This window comes from Corvus hawaiiensis, chromosome Z (genome assembly GCF_020740725.1).
Source record: "Corvus hawaiiensis isolate bCorHaw1 chromosome Z, bCorHaw1.pri.cur, whole genome shotgun sequence".
Classification (NCBI taxonomy): Eukaryota; Metazoa; Chordata; class Aves; order Passeriformes; family Corvidae; genus Corvus; species Corvus hawaiiensis.
In genome coordinates, this window is record NC_063255.1 from 43,211,985 (window position 1) to 43,225,249 (window position 13,265).

Genomic DNA, 13,265 nt, shown 5'->3' on the forward strand with positions numbered 1-13,265 from the left:
GGGCCATCGAGAGCCTCTTGCCCAGGACCATGGTCAGATGGGTTTCCAACCTGGATCATACTTTGACTCTTTTTTCATTAAATTTGGACAGTTTCCTCAGAAGTATTTGAGTAATACCAACACAGTTTTAGCTGGAGTCTTCAAACTTCGGAGAAGTAGAAGAGACTGAAGCGAAATACATTTCTGAGAGATGCGACCACACATTGTTACACTGATGTTTATTTTGCTTTTAAAAAGGATACTTGAGACACGAAATAACTGGGTTAGGACTATTTTAGAATATTTTAAAGAATATTTTTCCGAGTTGTAGGAGTTCTCTAACTAGTTTTTTTATTTCCTTCTCTGACAGCTCACTGTGCTGATAAATGTGTCCATGGCCGTTGTATTGCTCCCAACACCTGTCAGTGTGAGCCTGGCTGGGGAGGACCCAACTGCTCTAGTGGTGAGTTTTCACCTGCTTCTGCCTGTCTCATACTCTTTCCATGGTGTTGTCCTCTCTTTTCGACAGATAATCATCAGTTCTGTGCTTGGGCTTCTGCTCTCTGATCAGGGCTTTTTTCTGAGTTATCAGGTTACTCTGTGTAACCTGATTTTTCTTCATTTACTTGCAAACAGTGTTCCCATGTAGCAGCACTCATGAGTTTTTTTTTGTGCTCAGAAACATGCAGATAGCACAGTATCTGGAGTAAAGATATAATTTTATTTTACATGTAAGAAAATCTCAGAGTTTTTATTTTAGTAATGTGCAAAGTTTGATGGTGCCAGGTGATATTTAAAAGCTATGAGCAAAGCCTTTCTAACAACTCTGTCCTCCTTTTTCACTCTGTCACTGACTGGTCCATTTTCTCCCTTCTCTCTTCATTCCCTGAACTCTCAGTGTCTTTCCATTATACTCTGGTCAAATTTCTCCCACTTTCTTCTCCTGTCCCTTTGCCATAAAAGCATGTGCAGGAGACGAGAGGAGCAGAATTGTGCAGACCACAAATCCTTATCCTTTCTTCCCTTTGGCTGAAATACAGTTTCTCAGAGTGACTTTCAATTCATTATAATTCTTTATTTATTCCATCATTGTGGCTCCCTTTGTAAGGTGTTTAAAAGTGTATTTTTGAGCCTAACATAAAACCACATATTTTGTTACAATCAAGTTCAAGGTGGGTCTCTGCTAGTGACTGTCCAGCTGAAAGGAATATATTTTAGGCAACAGTAAAAACAGCTGTATGTATCGTTTAAATTTCATAGACCTTATAAATTTCTAACAAACAAACCGGAGCTGGATGTCTTGCAAGATACTACACTGCTAGTTTACTTAGTACATTATTCCTATAAAATTAACAACTCTCATTTATTTTCCCTTAAAAAAAATAGGGAAATGGGTTTTTTTTTCTTAATTTTCAAACACGGTGCTGTCATAATTCAGTTCATCTGGAACTGTTGTTCCAGCAGCATATTTGGTGGCATGGGGAAGAATGTAACCATTTTGAAATTACCTTTCTTGTGTAATTTTTGTGTATGCTTGTATGGGATTCATATATAGCTCTAAAGAAACACCCAAGTTTTGCATAAGGCATAAAACTGAAAGAGCCATTGTTCTTTCACAACAGAGTGTTCCTGTAAGACTTGATCTTAATCTAATGTACTGAATTGTCAAAATAAATTGTCAAAACATGCTATCTTTCTTTCTGAAAACCTTATGTATTGAGCTCTTCTGTAACCAATCAAACATGCAGAAGAAATGTGAATCAGTAGACAGCACAGATTGCAAAAATACTGTTATTTATTGAGATTTTCAAGTCTGAAAGTGTGCTTTAGATGAGACAGGAACCTCTAAATCTGCCTTTGGAAAGAACCCTTCCTCTCACAGGGTTTCTGTGTCCATTTTTCTAACCTGAGTGGTATAATTCACTCTGAGTACATGTGCAGCTCTTTTCCTGTGCATCTTCCTCAGCTGATTGCCTTTGATTGCAGGTCACAGCAGCCTCAGTAGCGAAAACACTTTTTGGGGTGACTTCACTGGGGGCCAAAGCTGAGAGAGCCTTTGTTTGTGTACCTTTGGTTTGTGTACCTTTGAGCTGAGATCTCTGGAGAGGCTGGTGATCCTCTAAAGGCTCCTGTGTGATGTTAGGGCTACCTGGAACTGCCAGTATTTGTTTGGGATCACTGCTGTAGCCCTAGGAGAAGGGAGGTAGGCTGAGGAAGGGGATAGTTCTGTGCGTGTGCTACAGGAACATTTGTTCTGGGATTTATCATGTTCTGTGTGGACAAACCAAAGGGAGTTGCTGATTTGACTCAATTGTCCTTCTGAGCTTGAGAGCTGACGTTTGTTGCTATCTGTCCATGATTTCCTTATCTGAAGAGGTACAGCACAGGCCAAACTGAATTGAAGAACAGTGGGTAGTGTTGGAAGGATAGTAAGTGAGAGGGGTTTGGCTTTCTGAGCTTTCTTGTTGCTTGCCTTACATAAAAGATTGTGATATTCTGCCTTTAGTTGTATTTTCTGCCTGATCCCCAATTTGGTTGTAGTTTTACTAACAGAAAGGTACAATGATACAAAATAAAGATCTGTGCTTTTTTAATAAATTTTTTTTTTTTTTTACATAACAAGTTATTGATTCAGTAGGAATACATACAAGTTGCCCTACTGTAATAATGTCCATCAAACATTTTAATTACTTAACTGAATGGTGGAACCATATTTGAAAGACAGGCCAGTGTTTTCGTAAGGCAAAGGTTCAGGGATTTTATGGCTGCTGATGACCAGATAGAATGCCCTGACTGAAAAGGAGATGTTATTCTCAAAGTGTGAGGTATTAGGCCAATTTCCAGATGTAGTCATCTGTTCATTTTCGTGGACCCAGACATGTTGGAAGGAACTGTTCTACCTAGGGACCAAACATTTTGTAAAACTGCAGAACTAAACATTTTCTTCCAAACTGCTGTCCTATCTCTGTCGGAATTGTTTATTCTCCTTACAAAGGAATTTTATCTGCAAATATCTGAGAACAGATTTAGTCCTGCTGCAGCATCTGTCCATCTGCCAACCCCCCAGACTGATTTTTATCTGTGGTTTCTCAGGAGGGAATAAATTTTTTGGGTGACTCCCATTTCCTTTTGTAGCAAACATTACCTCCTTATTGCCATGACTCTTCGCCAATTCCCAAATTGCTTAGGTCAGTGGCTGCTCTTAGTTTAGGGAGAGGAGGCCTAAGGTTTAGCCAGAGTGCTGAGCCTATCTTTTTTCAGTGCTCAGTTCTAACCCAAACCATAACTCTGCTCCCCACCACATCCTCTGCCTTTCTGAAAAAATTACATCCCAACTGAGTGGAAAATGGGATTGGATCTATTCTTCAGCGAGGAAAAACTGAGTGGTGGCTTAGGAGTTTTGTTAATTAAATAATCTCTCCTTGGGGAACATCTCCTCTGTGAGGTGTAATTTTTCTCCAGGTCTTTTCTTTTTATTTAAAGGAAATAGAATGTATTATGCCGTGTTTTCTTGCAGTGAAAGTCAGTGGGAGGTGGATAAAGAAGATTATGATAATGTAGATACATCTGAGAGGAATACACCACTTGGATCAGGAGATCCCTCCTTTGCAGAACACTTCCATTCTAGTGGGAGAGGTGACAGTCATGCAAAACAATTTATTTTAATAAAGATGTATTGATTGAACACAACAGTAAGGACAAGTGAGTGGACAGAAGATGTATTGAGTGAGTGAATCAGCACAATCCACAAACTGTCAGATCCCCTCTGAAAAAATACTTTTGACTTCCAGGAATATAAGTTGGACAGTTCTGGGCTGGGGACAAGGGCAAAATTTACAAAAGTGCACAGAGTCCTAAATATAGGTTAAAAAATAGATTTTATTGAAGAACAAACAAACTGACACAACTTTTCCCTCCCAAACTAGATTACTGTTTTATCAAATTTTTAACTGGCATGTTTCAGATTGGGTTGTTTTAAGGGTGCTTTTGACTGACCACAGATTGAGAATAAAACAGTCCTCTGAGAAGTTGCTACATGTGGTAATAGTTGTCTGTATAGACGTGGAAATGATCAAACCCTGTTGTACAATTGTAATTTATGTTTTCTCCCTGTTTTCTGCTCACACTCTTGCAGCACTACTTACTATAACAGAGAATATGTGAACCTGATTGTCAGTTTTGAGTGTGTATGCAGTTCAGATCCACAACCAGCCTCAGGTGGAGTGCCACGAAGCAACCAGGACATCCACTTTGTTTTTCTTCTCATGCCTAGCAGTCTGCAAATAATTCCTTCAAAATCGATAGGACACTTTCTGGATAAGCTGGAGCAGAGGCAAAAATCAATATTACACTGACTTGTCTGAAATGGTTGTAGCCTTGTGATCCCCCCAGCTGGCCTGAGTGGTAAAGGAAAAAGGGAATGGCATGTCTTTGGTTTATGACCAAAGCATGGTTAGAATTGATTGTGAAAATGGGAATAAGATTCTTCCATTTTTGTTGTGCTTAAGTAATCTTGAGATTTGTTTGAATCACTGGGTTTTAATTTGTAATATGATTCTGTTGGTGATTAGCAGAGCTTTATTGAGACTATAGTCTGAAGTCATGGGAGTAGAAAAATTGCCACGAAGACGTAATTTGTCTCCAGGGATTTGTAAAGCATGAGAAGAAAATTGGATTTTTCCTTAATACATTGAGCTGCAGGCTTAAGGCTGGCATCTCAGAGAAACCTTTACCTTTAAATGGGCTTTTTAAGGTAACTTTTAAACTACAGTAGCTCTGCTACTATCAGATTTCCTTCATAGCCGTGGGTGTTTTGTAAAGTTCACAAATTCCGTGAAAATCTCGCTGTTTTCTTCATGGGACTTGGCAGATGCAGACTGTGGCAGAAACTGGATCCCTTGGCATTAATGTGTGTGAGACACTCACGTGAGCCACGAGCAGTGCCAGTTTCCCAGTGGAGCCCTTGATTTCCTTTAACCCTGCAGAGGTGGATGTGTGACTTTTGCAAGTGAGGTGGTGCAGCTGCCAGGCAGGTGCCTGGAACCACCTTGCACACCCTGATGGCACAGAATCCTGAACTGAGCTTTTTTTTGGCCAGGGCATTGCTTTCCTTTTTCTTTGTCAAGAGCATTTTGACTAATGGAGCTTGCAAGATGTGCTTAGAGAGTTAGCTCATCCCTGAGTTTTACAGGACATCCAGCAGGCTGCAGAAATAAGTTCTGGTTTTAACCACATCCTTGCATTAGGAAGGCTTGGTTCCCAGAACTGGGGAGCTGGTAAACACACAGGCAAAACTGCAAAGTATCCTGGCAGAGAGCTATTTACTTTTATGGAAAATGTAGAGAAATAGCTCATTCAAGTAGTGCAGAACAGCCCCCAGCCCAGCTCCCAAACAAAAGTGCCAGCAGGTCATAAACAATCTTAAATTTAACCTGTTCATATTTAATGTGTCTTCACTATGTTCACTACCCATAATTCTTCTGCAATTACTGCTGCTGTAACTTCCCTGACTGACTTCTCCTCAGTTTTTCCAGCTGAATACTTCATTTTCTCCTCTAACAAGGCTGAATATCTTTGAGTTGAGAAACTAAGCCACCAGCAAATCAGATCAGGTGCAAATAGGAAAAACAGATACTAATGGAAGTTGCCATCACCCTCATTTTTAACAGAGTCAGTACAGTGTTTCTGTGGCAGGTGGCATCAAAATTTCCAGGGCTGCATAGCACCTCTGCTTGTCTAGAAATGACTATGAATCTGAAATAATAAAATTCTTCCGTTTAGTGTATTTTTTGTCCTATGAACCATTTTGGTCTAGGAGTTCTAGGGAAATTAATAGATTTCATGGCCATGCCTCAGAATTTTGCTTAATTACAGTATCAGTCTTTAAGCAAAAGTAGAAACAAAAAAATTGTTTTCTCCAAAAAAAAGTTATTAAATTTACTTATGTTGGGATTTACTGAAAGGAAGGCATTCCAGTAAATGGTAATGGTTTTATTGCTTTGTGAATGTTTTCTGGACCAGAGAAACTTTTCATTTCTGCTTTTCATCGTTTTGGAAACTCAGTAATTTGTACTGTTTGCCTAAGTTGATTTTTTTTAATAAGGTCTGTGGCGTGTTTTTTTCCTAGTAGCAGTGTATAAGTCTTTTTAGTGCTGATTTAATTTCAATCTGCCTTATATATTGGCAGGCTTATATATTTTCAGTGGCTTGCTAAGTAGGTTTTCAAGGATGTGAAGGATACCATTTGTGCTAATTTAAAAAATAAAAAACCTAAGATGACCTTCAAGTCATTGCAAAAAAATAAAAAAATGGGGAAAAAAGCTAACTTATGGTTCTACAAGGACATCTGTGCAAAATCAGGGTCATGGACAGGATGTGGTACAAGCAGGTTCTTAAAATTTTTCCTATAATAATAATTATTTTTAACAGGTTTTACCTCAGTAACATGATAAAATGATCACCAACTACCATCTGTGTGTGTTTTCCTTATCAATTATCCATCCTTGTATTCTGCTGTCCAAAGCACTTTAAAGAGTCTTGGAAATTTATGGCATGTGAAAGGCATATAGTTCCAGTCTTTCATAAGATCTGAAAAACACATTTTCATTGTTCTTCCACTTCACGGATCAAAAGGCTTCTATAAAGTAAACAAGAAAAACCCCTGAATTAAATTTCAGCTTAGCATTTTGAATAAAAATCCTTTCTTACACACAAAACAAAAAGTAACAATGAAAAATACGCCACAGGGTAAAAGGCCTACAGTATAACAAATGCAATCAGATAGAAACAAAAGACTGAAAGAAAATTCCAGATCCAATAGAAATGGCATTCTGAAAAAAAAAAAAAAAAATTCCATGCATTTTTGTGTCTAGGATGTAGGTAAAGTAGGTCTTTTAGTCAAAGACATTGGTATTTTATAATTATTACAAGTGATTCTCTGAAGTAAAAAAAGATTTTTTTTTTTAATATGCATGTGCCTATATTTTCATAGCATTTTGAGATGACTAGAACAGAGCAAAAAAAAAAAAAAAAGAATTAAATGGAGAATAATCCATGGTTTTATGAAATAAGACTTTAAATGTTTTCAACAGGATGTTTTTATTCTAGTTTTCAGAGTAGCTGGCTTTGTTTCCTGGCTTTTTTGACTCATCTCTGAAACTTCTGTTTGCCATGTTCCACATTTGCTGTCTTGCTTTCCAGGCTGACAGACAAGCCGATGTCACTAGGGGCTTCATGCATCTTGTCAAAGTTAAAACACACTTTGAGTATTTATAGCTTTCAAAATCAGCAGGAATTTACTTTTACTTAGCTTAAATTCCAGTTGGGAGAATTATTATCTGTTCCCTATGCTGCAGGAATATCCTGAGGGAAGCAAATGCCATCCATTTAGATCTGCAGCTAACCAGATGGAAATAGCAGAGAGTAGTTTCAAGAATACTCTCTAAACTTTCCAGTAGGGGTGATGTGAGTATAGATTACTGATAACATCCATATTTTTGTGGTTTTTGCTCAGTGAATCAATGGATTTCCCTTCTGTTGATCTTGGAAGTCATGCCTTGGGGCATGTCCAGGGATTAGCAATCTTGTTCGTAGTAACAAGACTGTCAGTGGGGTACTCCTTTGGATAAATCAAAGTTTTCTCAGTATTGGCCTTTTTTACTCACATTGGGTGATGTAAATGTGAAACTGATGGATGAAGGGCAGACCATAAAGGTCATGAGAGCAAGGACAAGGTATTGGAGATCTGAGAATCAAAGAAGGGATGCAAAGGATGGCACAGAGATTTAGAGTTGCCCTCGATGTGACAAGGCAGGAAGGAAGGGAAAAGAGAGGGAAGAAGGAAGGAAGCAAAAGTAAAAAGGAAGGAAGGGAAGGAAAAGAAAAGGAAGGAAGGAAGGAAGGGAAGGAAAAGAAAAGGAAGGAAGGAAGGATGTCGAAGCTATGAGCATCTTCAGTTTGTTTTACATGCTGAAGCAAGGGAAATCACACTTCACTTACTAAAGGCTGTAGTTCCTTGCAACTTTCTTAAGAAACTATGCTGAGACTTTTGAGGGCAGAGAGATAGGAATATGTGTATTTGCCAGTGTTAGGTTATTTTAAATTTATACTTCACAATATTGCATTCTGAGGGAGGGAGTATTCACTCCCTGCTGTCTGTGGTAGGGAATTTTTTCAGTTTTTCTAAAAGACCATAAAAATACATAAGCCTAATGAAGTGATAAGAATCTCCTCTGTTTTGAAGCAGTGGTATGTATTTCCAGGAACACACTGCAATGTGTTTTGCAGAAAGATGGGTAAGATAGACTAAAATCTCATTTAGTTGTCTTGGTACTGCATATGAGACACCTGCAAAAAACTGACAGCAAGAACAGTAAATCTTAGTTTTGCTGTAGTTCTTCTGCCTCCCCAATAACAAAAAAAGATCCTTAAAAATAGCATTGCAATAAACATTGTCTGGCTTGAGTATAAAGGTATAAGGGAAATTGTGGCATAGTTAAAAAGGTAGTTGCAAGTTAGAGTTTCTAAGGAGGTTTTTCTTCTGAACTGATCTTTGGCTTGATCTGATAGCCTCATTTTTTTTTCCTTATTGGCCAGCCTGTAGAGACGTGCAGAACTGTAGGTGATCCAGGTGAGTTTGTCAAGAATAAACTGGGACTTGTTTGCACTTTTCTTTTTGTTGCCCTTTAATGAAATCAACATTTTTAAAAAGCAAGAAAAAAACCTTACAAGCATGTGACCATATTTAGTTAAAAGTGTTTTTTGTTTATAACGAGCAATAAAGTAGTTGCCAAATTCTACACACATGTTCCAGATTGTTAGAAAAAAAATCATTAAAAAGAATAAATTAAGTATTGGGGTTCCCACCACCCCAGTTTGTAAATCACAAAAACCATTTGCATAAAACCACATTTAGCCCAGCACAATAACAATGTGCATTACAGTTATTTTAAAAGGAAATCATATGCTATACAACAGAACTTTACACCTTCAAAGATGCTACAAAAGGCCCCAAATTGGTACCAGTTTCCATCACAAGCTTCAGTTTCTTCTCCAAGGTGGTTTTCTTTCACCATTGAATCCTTGAGCTTCTCACTGTTTCTCAAGTCACTTGGCCCTCAGTGTCAGCAAGAATTTTTATCATGGTAGACCTGCATAGCCTTAGAGATTCTTACCATAGTGCTCATATTAAACAGAATTCCTGCAATGCAGTGCCCTTATTCCAGAGGTGAACTCCTGGTTTTGCTGAGCAGCCTTTGGAGAGCAAAGTTCTCCTTCCTGTGGCTGTGTCACTGTGTGATGTGCACAGGGCCTACTGTGGTGACAAAAAAGATATTCCCAGATGATAATGGAAATGGATAAAAGGATAAAAAATACAAGAAGATGTGGCATTAATACCATGGTGTTAACAGTGGTGATTATGCATCTTTTGTGTTTTCCCCTACAGCATTAGGTGAAGGCAGAAAGGACACTGTGAATCTGCTGCAAAAGCCGACAGGGAGCCTAACTCACTCTTCTGTTTAAAACATAAAAACCTGAGGGTAAATGTAATGTGTGAAAGGCAAAGAAGGTGTGCTGTGTAAGACAGAACAGCAGTAGGCCAGTTCTGTACAATCAACACAGAGAATTAATGCTGGTTTACTGGCTGGGGTTTGCACCTCTGAGTGATTTAGACTTTGCAGGAGTGATTGTGGCTGAGAGGCATCATCCTTGTACTGAAATTCTGAGCATGGGGCTCTTGTCTCTGTGCATTGCTCCCCTTTCCCCTTTTTCTGAGAGAGATGATTTACAGCTCTGGATCTGTTCAGAAAATCAGTGTCTGAGGCTCTTGCGTGTGCCTGCCTGTGGTGTGTGCCCTGAGCATGTGTGCCTGTGACCTGGTGCAGCCAGCACAGCTATTCTCATTAAACTCCAGCTGACACTCTCTAACCTGACAGTCCTTAACTCTCAAGACTCTCCCATTCCACCAAATTAGCAGATGTGTGTGACTTCCAACACAACTTTCTCAGTCTTCGAATCCTAGGAAGCAGCAGAAATAGTCTGATATAATAATTGGTAAATTTAAGATCCAAAACTAATTAAAAGTAATCAAAACTTGCTACAGGAAACATTTCTACCCTTTGCCTTCTTCTTTTTTAATAGTAAACTGAGCATCAGTTTCTGACAAATCACTCTGATTTCCTATGCAGAATATTAGTGATGATCAGTCAGGGGACAAAGAGGTGAAAGACCTGATTTATCTGTCTTGTTCAGTATTATTATTTATTCCCCTTAATCCTGCACATTTCTCCACAGTTCTCCCCATAAGTCAAAGGTGGATGGAAGGCTGGTGACAAAGCCTTGTGTGAAGGGGTTGGGGCAAAACTGCACCGTGGTGGGGCCACCACTGTCCTGGTGGAATGTCATGAGAGATTGCAAAGTCAGTATTTCTTATTCATCTGCTCATTGCCAGGAGAATGGTCTTGAGACTGGGAATCCTTTGCCAGCCATAGGATGTGTTTTTATTTTAATGATTTCCTGCAAACATAATGAGAAGGTCATGCCAGGAAACTAATTAATGGGTATGCACTGGGCAGTACATGCTCCCCAAGTGAGGCTGGGTGCTGGATGCAGTGGCAGATGCTTGGTAGGAGAAGTTTCTGGTCCCTGTGGCTCTCAGACTCGTTGCACTGGGTCTTCAGGAAGCTGCAGCAATGTTGTTGGCTGCACCAAATACCCCATTCCCAGCAGCTGGTGAAAGAGCACAACCTCTCACTCTCTCACTTTTCAACCAAGAATAAATCTTCTCTTGCCAGTCCCATCTTCGTAGCGAGGGCATGTTCTGGCTGCCTCCATCCTTGCCTGAGCTCTGCACTGGAACAGTTGTGGTGTGACAATCAGTCTGGATTCTCCTGTTTAGCAGACATGCCCAGACAGGGTTTTTTTTTGTTTGTTTGTTGGGGTTTTTTTAATTGATTTTTTAATTTATTACTTAATTTTTACATGAGGAACGGCAGAAATTGAAATTTTGCCAAAGGAAGAAGACTTTCAATTGAATCTGGACTAATGTGTTAATTAAAAAAATTAAAAAATAATAAATAAAAGTAGGGGTTTATGCCCACTCTTAACAGAACACGTGACTGTCTCAGACATCTCGACAGACATAGATGTATTTTTATATATCCCAAAATAGCTAGTTTCCTGACTGGTTGAGCATGAGGATTACACATTCTGCTCTATGCAGACATCGATAATGCTGAAAGTTATCATGTCAAAAGGCAATTGGAGAGATGCAGTGTGCTGTAGGCAGCAGTGCACTACAGAACTGTTGTAGACCTGTTGTTTGTCCACAACAAACCATCTTTAAAGAGAGAGGCCAGTAATAGATGGGCAGTTGTTCTTACAGCCCAGCAGCATTGCTGGGTGTTTATAATACATAACACTGCTTTCTGTTGCTCTCCATTTTATTATGTGTAAGTACTCACAATATCTCCATTTATGGATGCATGTTCTAGTGACCTATCCTAGAAAAAAAAAACCCCTTAAGGAGTAGATTCTTGAAAAGACCCTAATTCCTTTTTTTTTTTTTTTTTTTTCTGTAGCCTGGGTGAACAGCTCTTACAGCTGAGTAATTCCTACCCTGAGGAGCATTCTTGAATTACTTTGCATTAGTCTAGGAAAGTGTGCCTGTTCTCTGCCTGGCTTTTTTGCCCCAGGAGAAGACTGGGAGAACAATGGTTGTCAGTCTTCAAGAGGAGAGCCTGGGCTCACAGTCGCTGCAATTGAAGCTTTCCCATTGTGCTGCTGTTATCAACAGAACATAAAAATAAAATCAGATCATTTGACCATATGATTAACACATTCCTGTTGAACTCCAGGTGACCTTAATCTTCTGGCTCTTTACAGGACTCCTGTGTTTCTTAAGATAAAATTTCTTCCTTAAGTTCTTCTTTTGATGCTGAAATACCCTCTGAATGGTTTGCTTATAGGGCTTTAATGGGATGCATTGGGGCAGACAAGAAAAGATGGATTTGAATGATCGTAAAGACACTTTGGATAACCAAATTTGTAACATCCAGATTAAGTTTAAGCATATAATTGTTAATTTCCTATTGCTTGATGAGGTGCTTCTTGTGTTTTCTTTTGCCCTATCAGTATATTGCAAGATTGCAAAGGAAATCTTTGCAATTACATGAACAAGGAGGAATTCTTTGAATTGTCCAAAATTGTAAGTCTACACCGAGCAAGCTTTGCAACTTCCTTGTGGGATTCAGACAGTTGTTGGTGGATTTAAACTACTTTTTTGTAAGTTAGCAAGAGTTCCCTCTGTAAAGGGAAGCTATGGTTTGATGGTGGAGAGTCATAATGAAGAGTTTTGAGAACTAAGGGATTCAGGCTTGCATTTTTTTCTCAGCCTCATGTTTTGTAACGCTGGCTTTTCTCAAGAAGAATCATTTGCATGAATTGCATAAATTAAGTCTGGCCTGCCTGCTACAATCCTTAAGGACCAAGGAGGAATACCTATTTCCATTTAATAACTTTTTTCTTCTTGTTGTACGATCAACGCGCATCACCTCCCGTGCTGTAACATAAAAACTACTCTAAAACCGCTGCACTTCTCTCCCTCTGCCCGCCCAGCGTGCGACAGCGACCACTGGGGACCCCACTGCAGCAGCCGCTGCCAGTGCAAGAACGGGGCCCTGTGCAACCCCATCACCGGCGCCTGCCACTGCTCCGCGGGCTTCAAGGGCTGGCGCTGTGAGGAGCGCTGCGACCCCGGCTCCTACGGCAACGACTGCCACCAGAAGTGCCAGTGCCAGAACGGAGCCACCTGCGACCACGTCACCGGGGAGTGCAGGTGTCCCCCCGGCTACACCGGCGCCTTGTAAGCAGCGGCTGTGTCATTTTTTGGGGAGGGGGGGGGTTACAAGTTTTGAAGAGTTGAGTAAGCGGGTTTGGGCAAACCCATGTTGCAGAGCATGTTCAGATGTGCAGCCAAGAGAAGAAGCCTTGACCCAGACCATTAAAAACGCACGAAAAGGAGCAGCAGGGGGTTCTTCGTGGCTGTCACGAAGGCAGTTTGGCCACAGGTTTGGAAAATGGCATTGGAACATGGAGTTGTTTGGCCTTGGTCATTCCAGAGCTGTGTCAGCAGCAGTGAATGAGTGCCAAACTGAGTATAAAGAAACGGCTTGGGAAGGAGTAATTCCTAGAATGCCAGGTCTGTTTCCTTAGATCTGTTGTGTGGATGCCACACACAACACTCGGTGTGCATCCCTCTGTGTGTCACACTGCTCTCTTCTCCATGC

General features: G+C 40.0%; 1 protein-coding gene across 3 annotated transcripts in view; it reads left to right on the top strand.

The window, feature by feature from the left end:
• The window catches only part of MEGF10 (multiple EGF like domains 10), an 85,788-nt gene that overhangs the window by 27,014 nt on the left and 45,509 nt on the right, over positions 1–13,265 (top strand). For all 3 annotated transcript variants that reach the window (XM_048292018.1, XM_048292019.1, XM_048292020.1), the window contains 2 exons: positions 350–442; positions 12,595–12,841. In XM_048292018.1, coding sequence (XP_048147975.1) covers positions 350–442; positions 12,595–12,841 — 340 coding nt within the window. The remainder of the gene's footprint in view (positions 1–349; positions 443–12,594; positions 12,842–13,265) is intronic.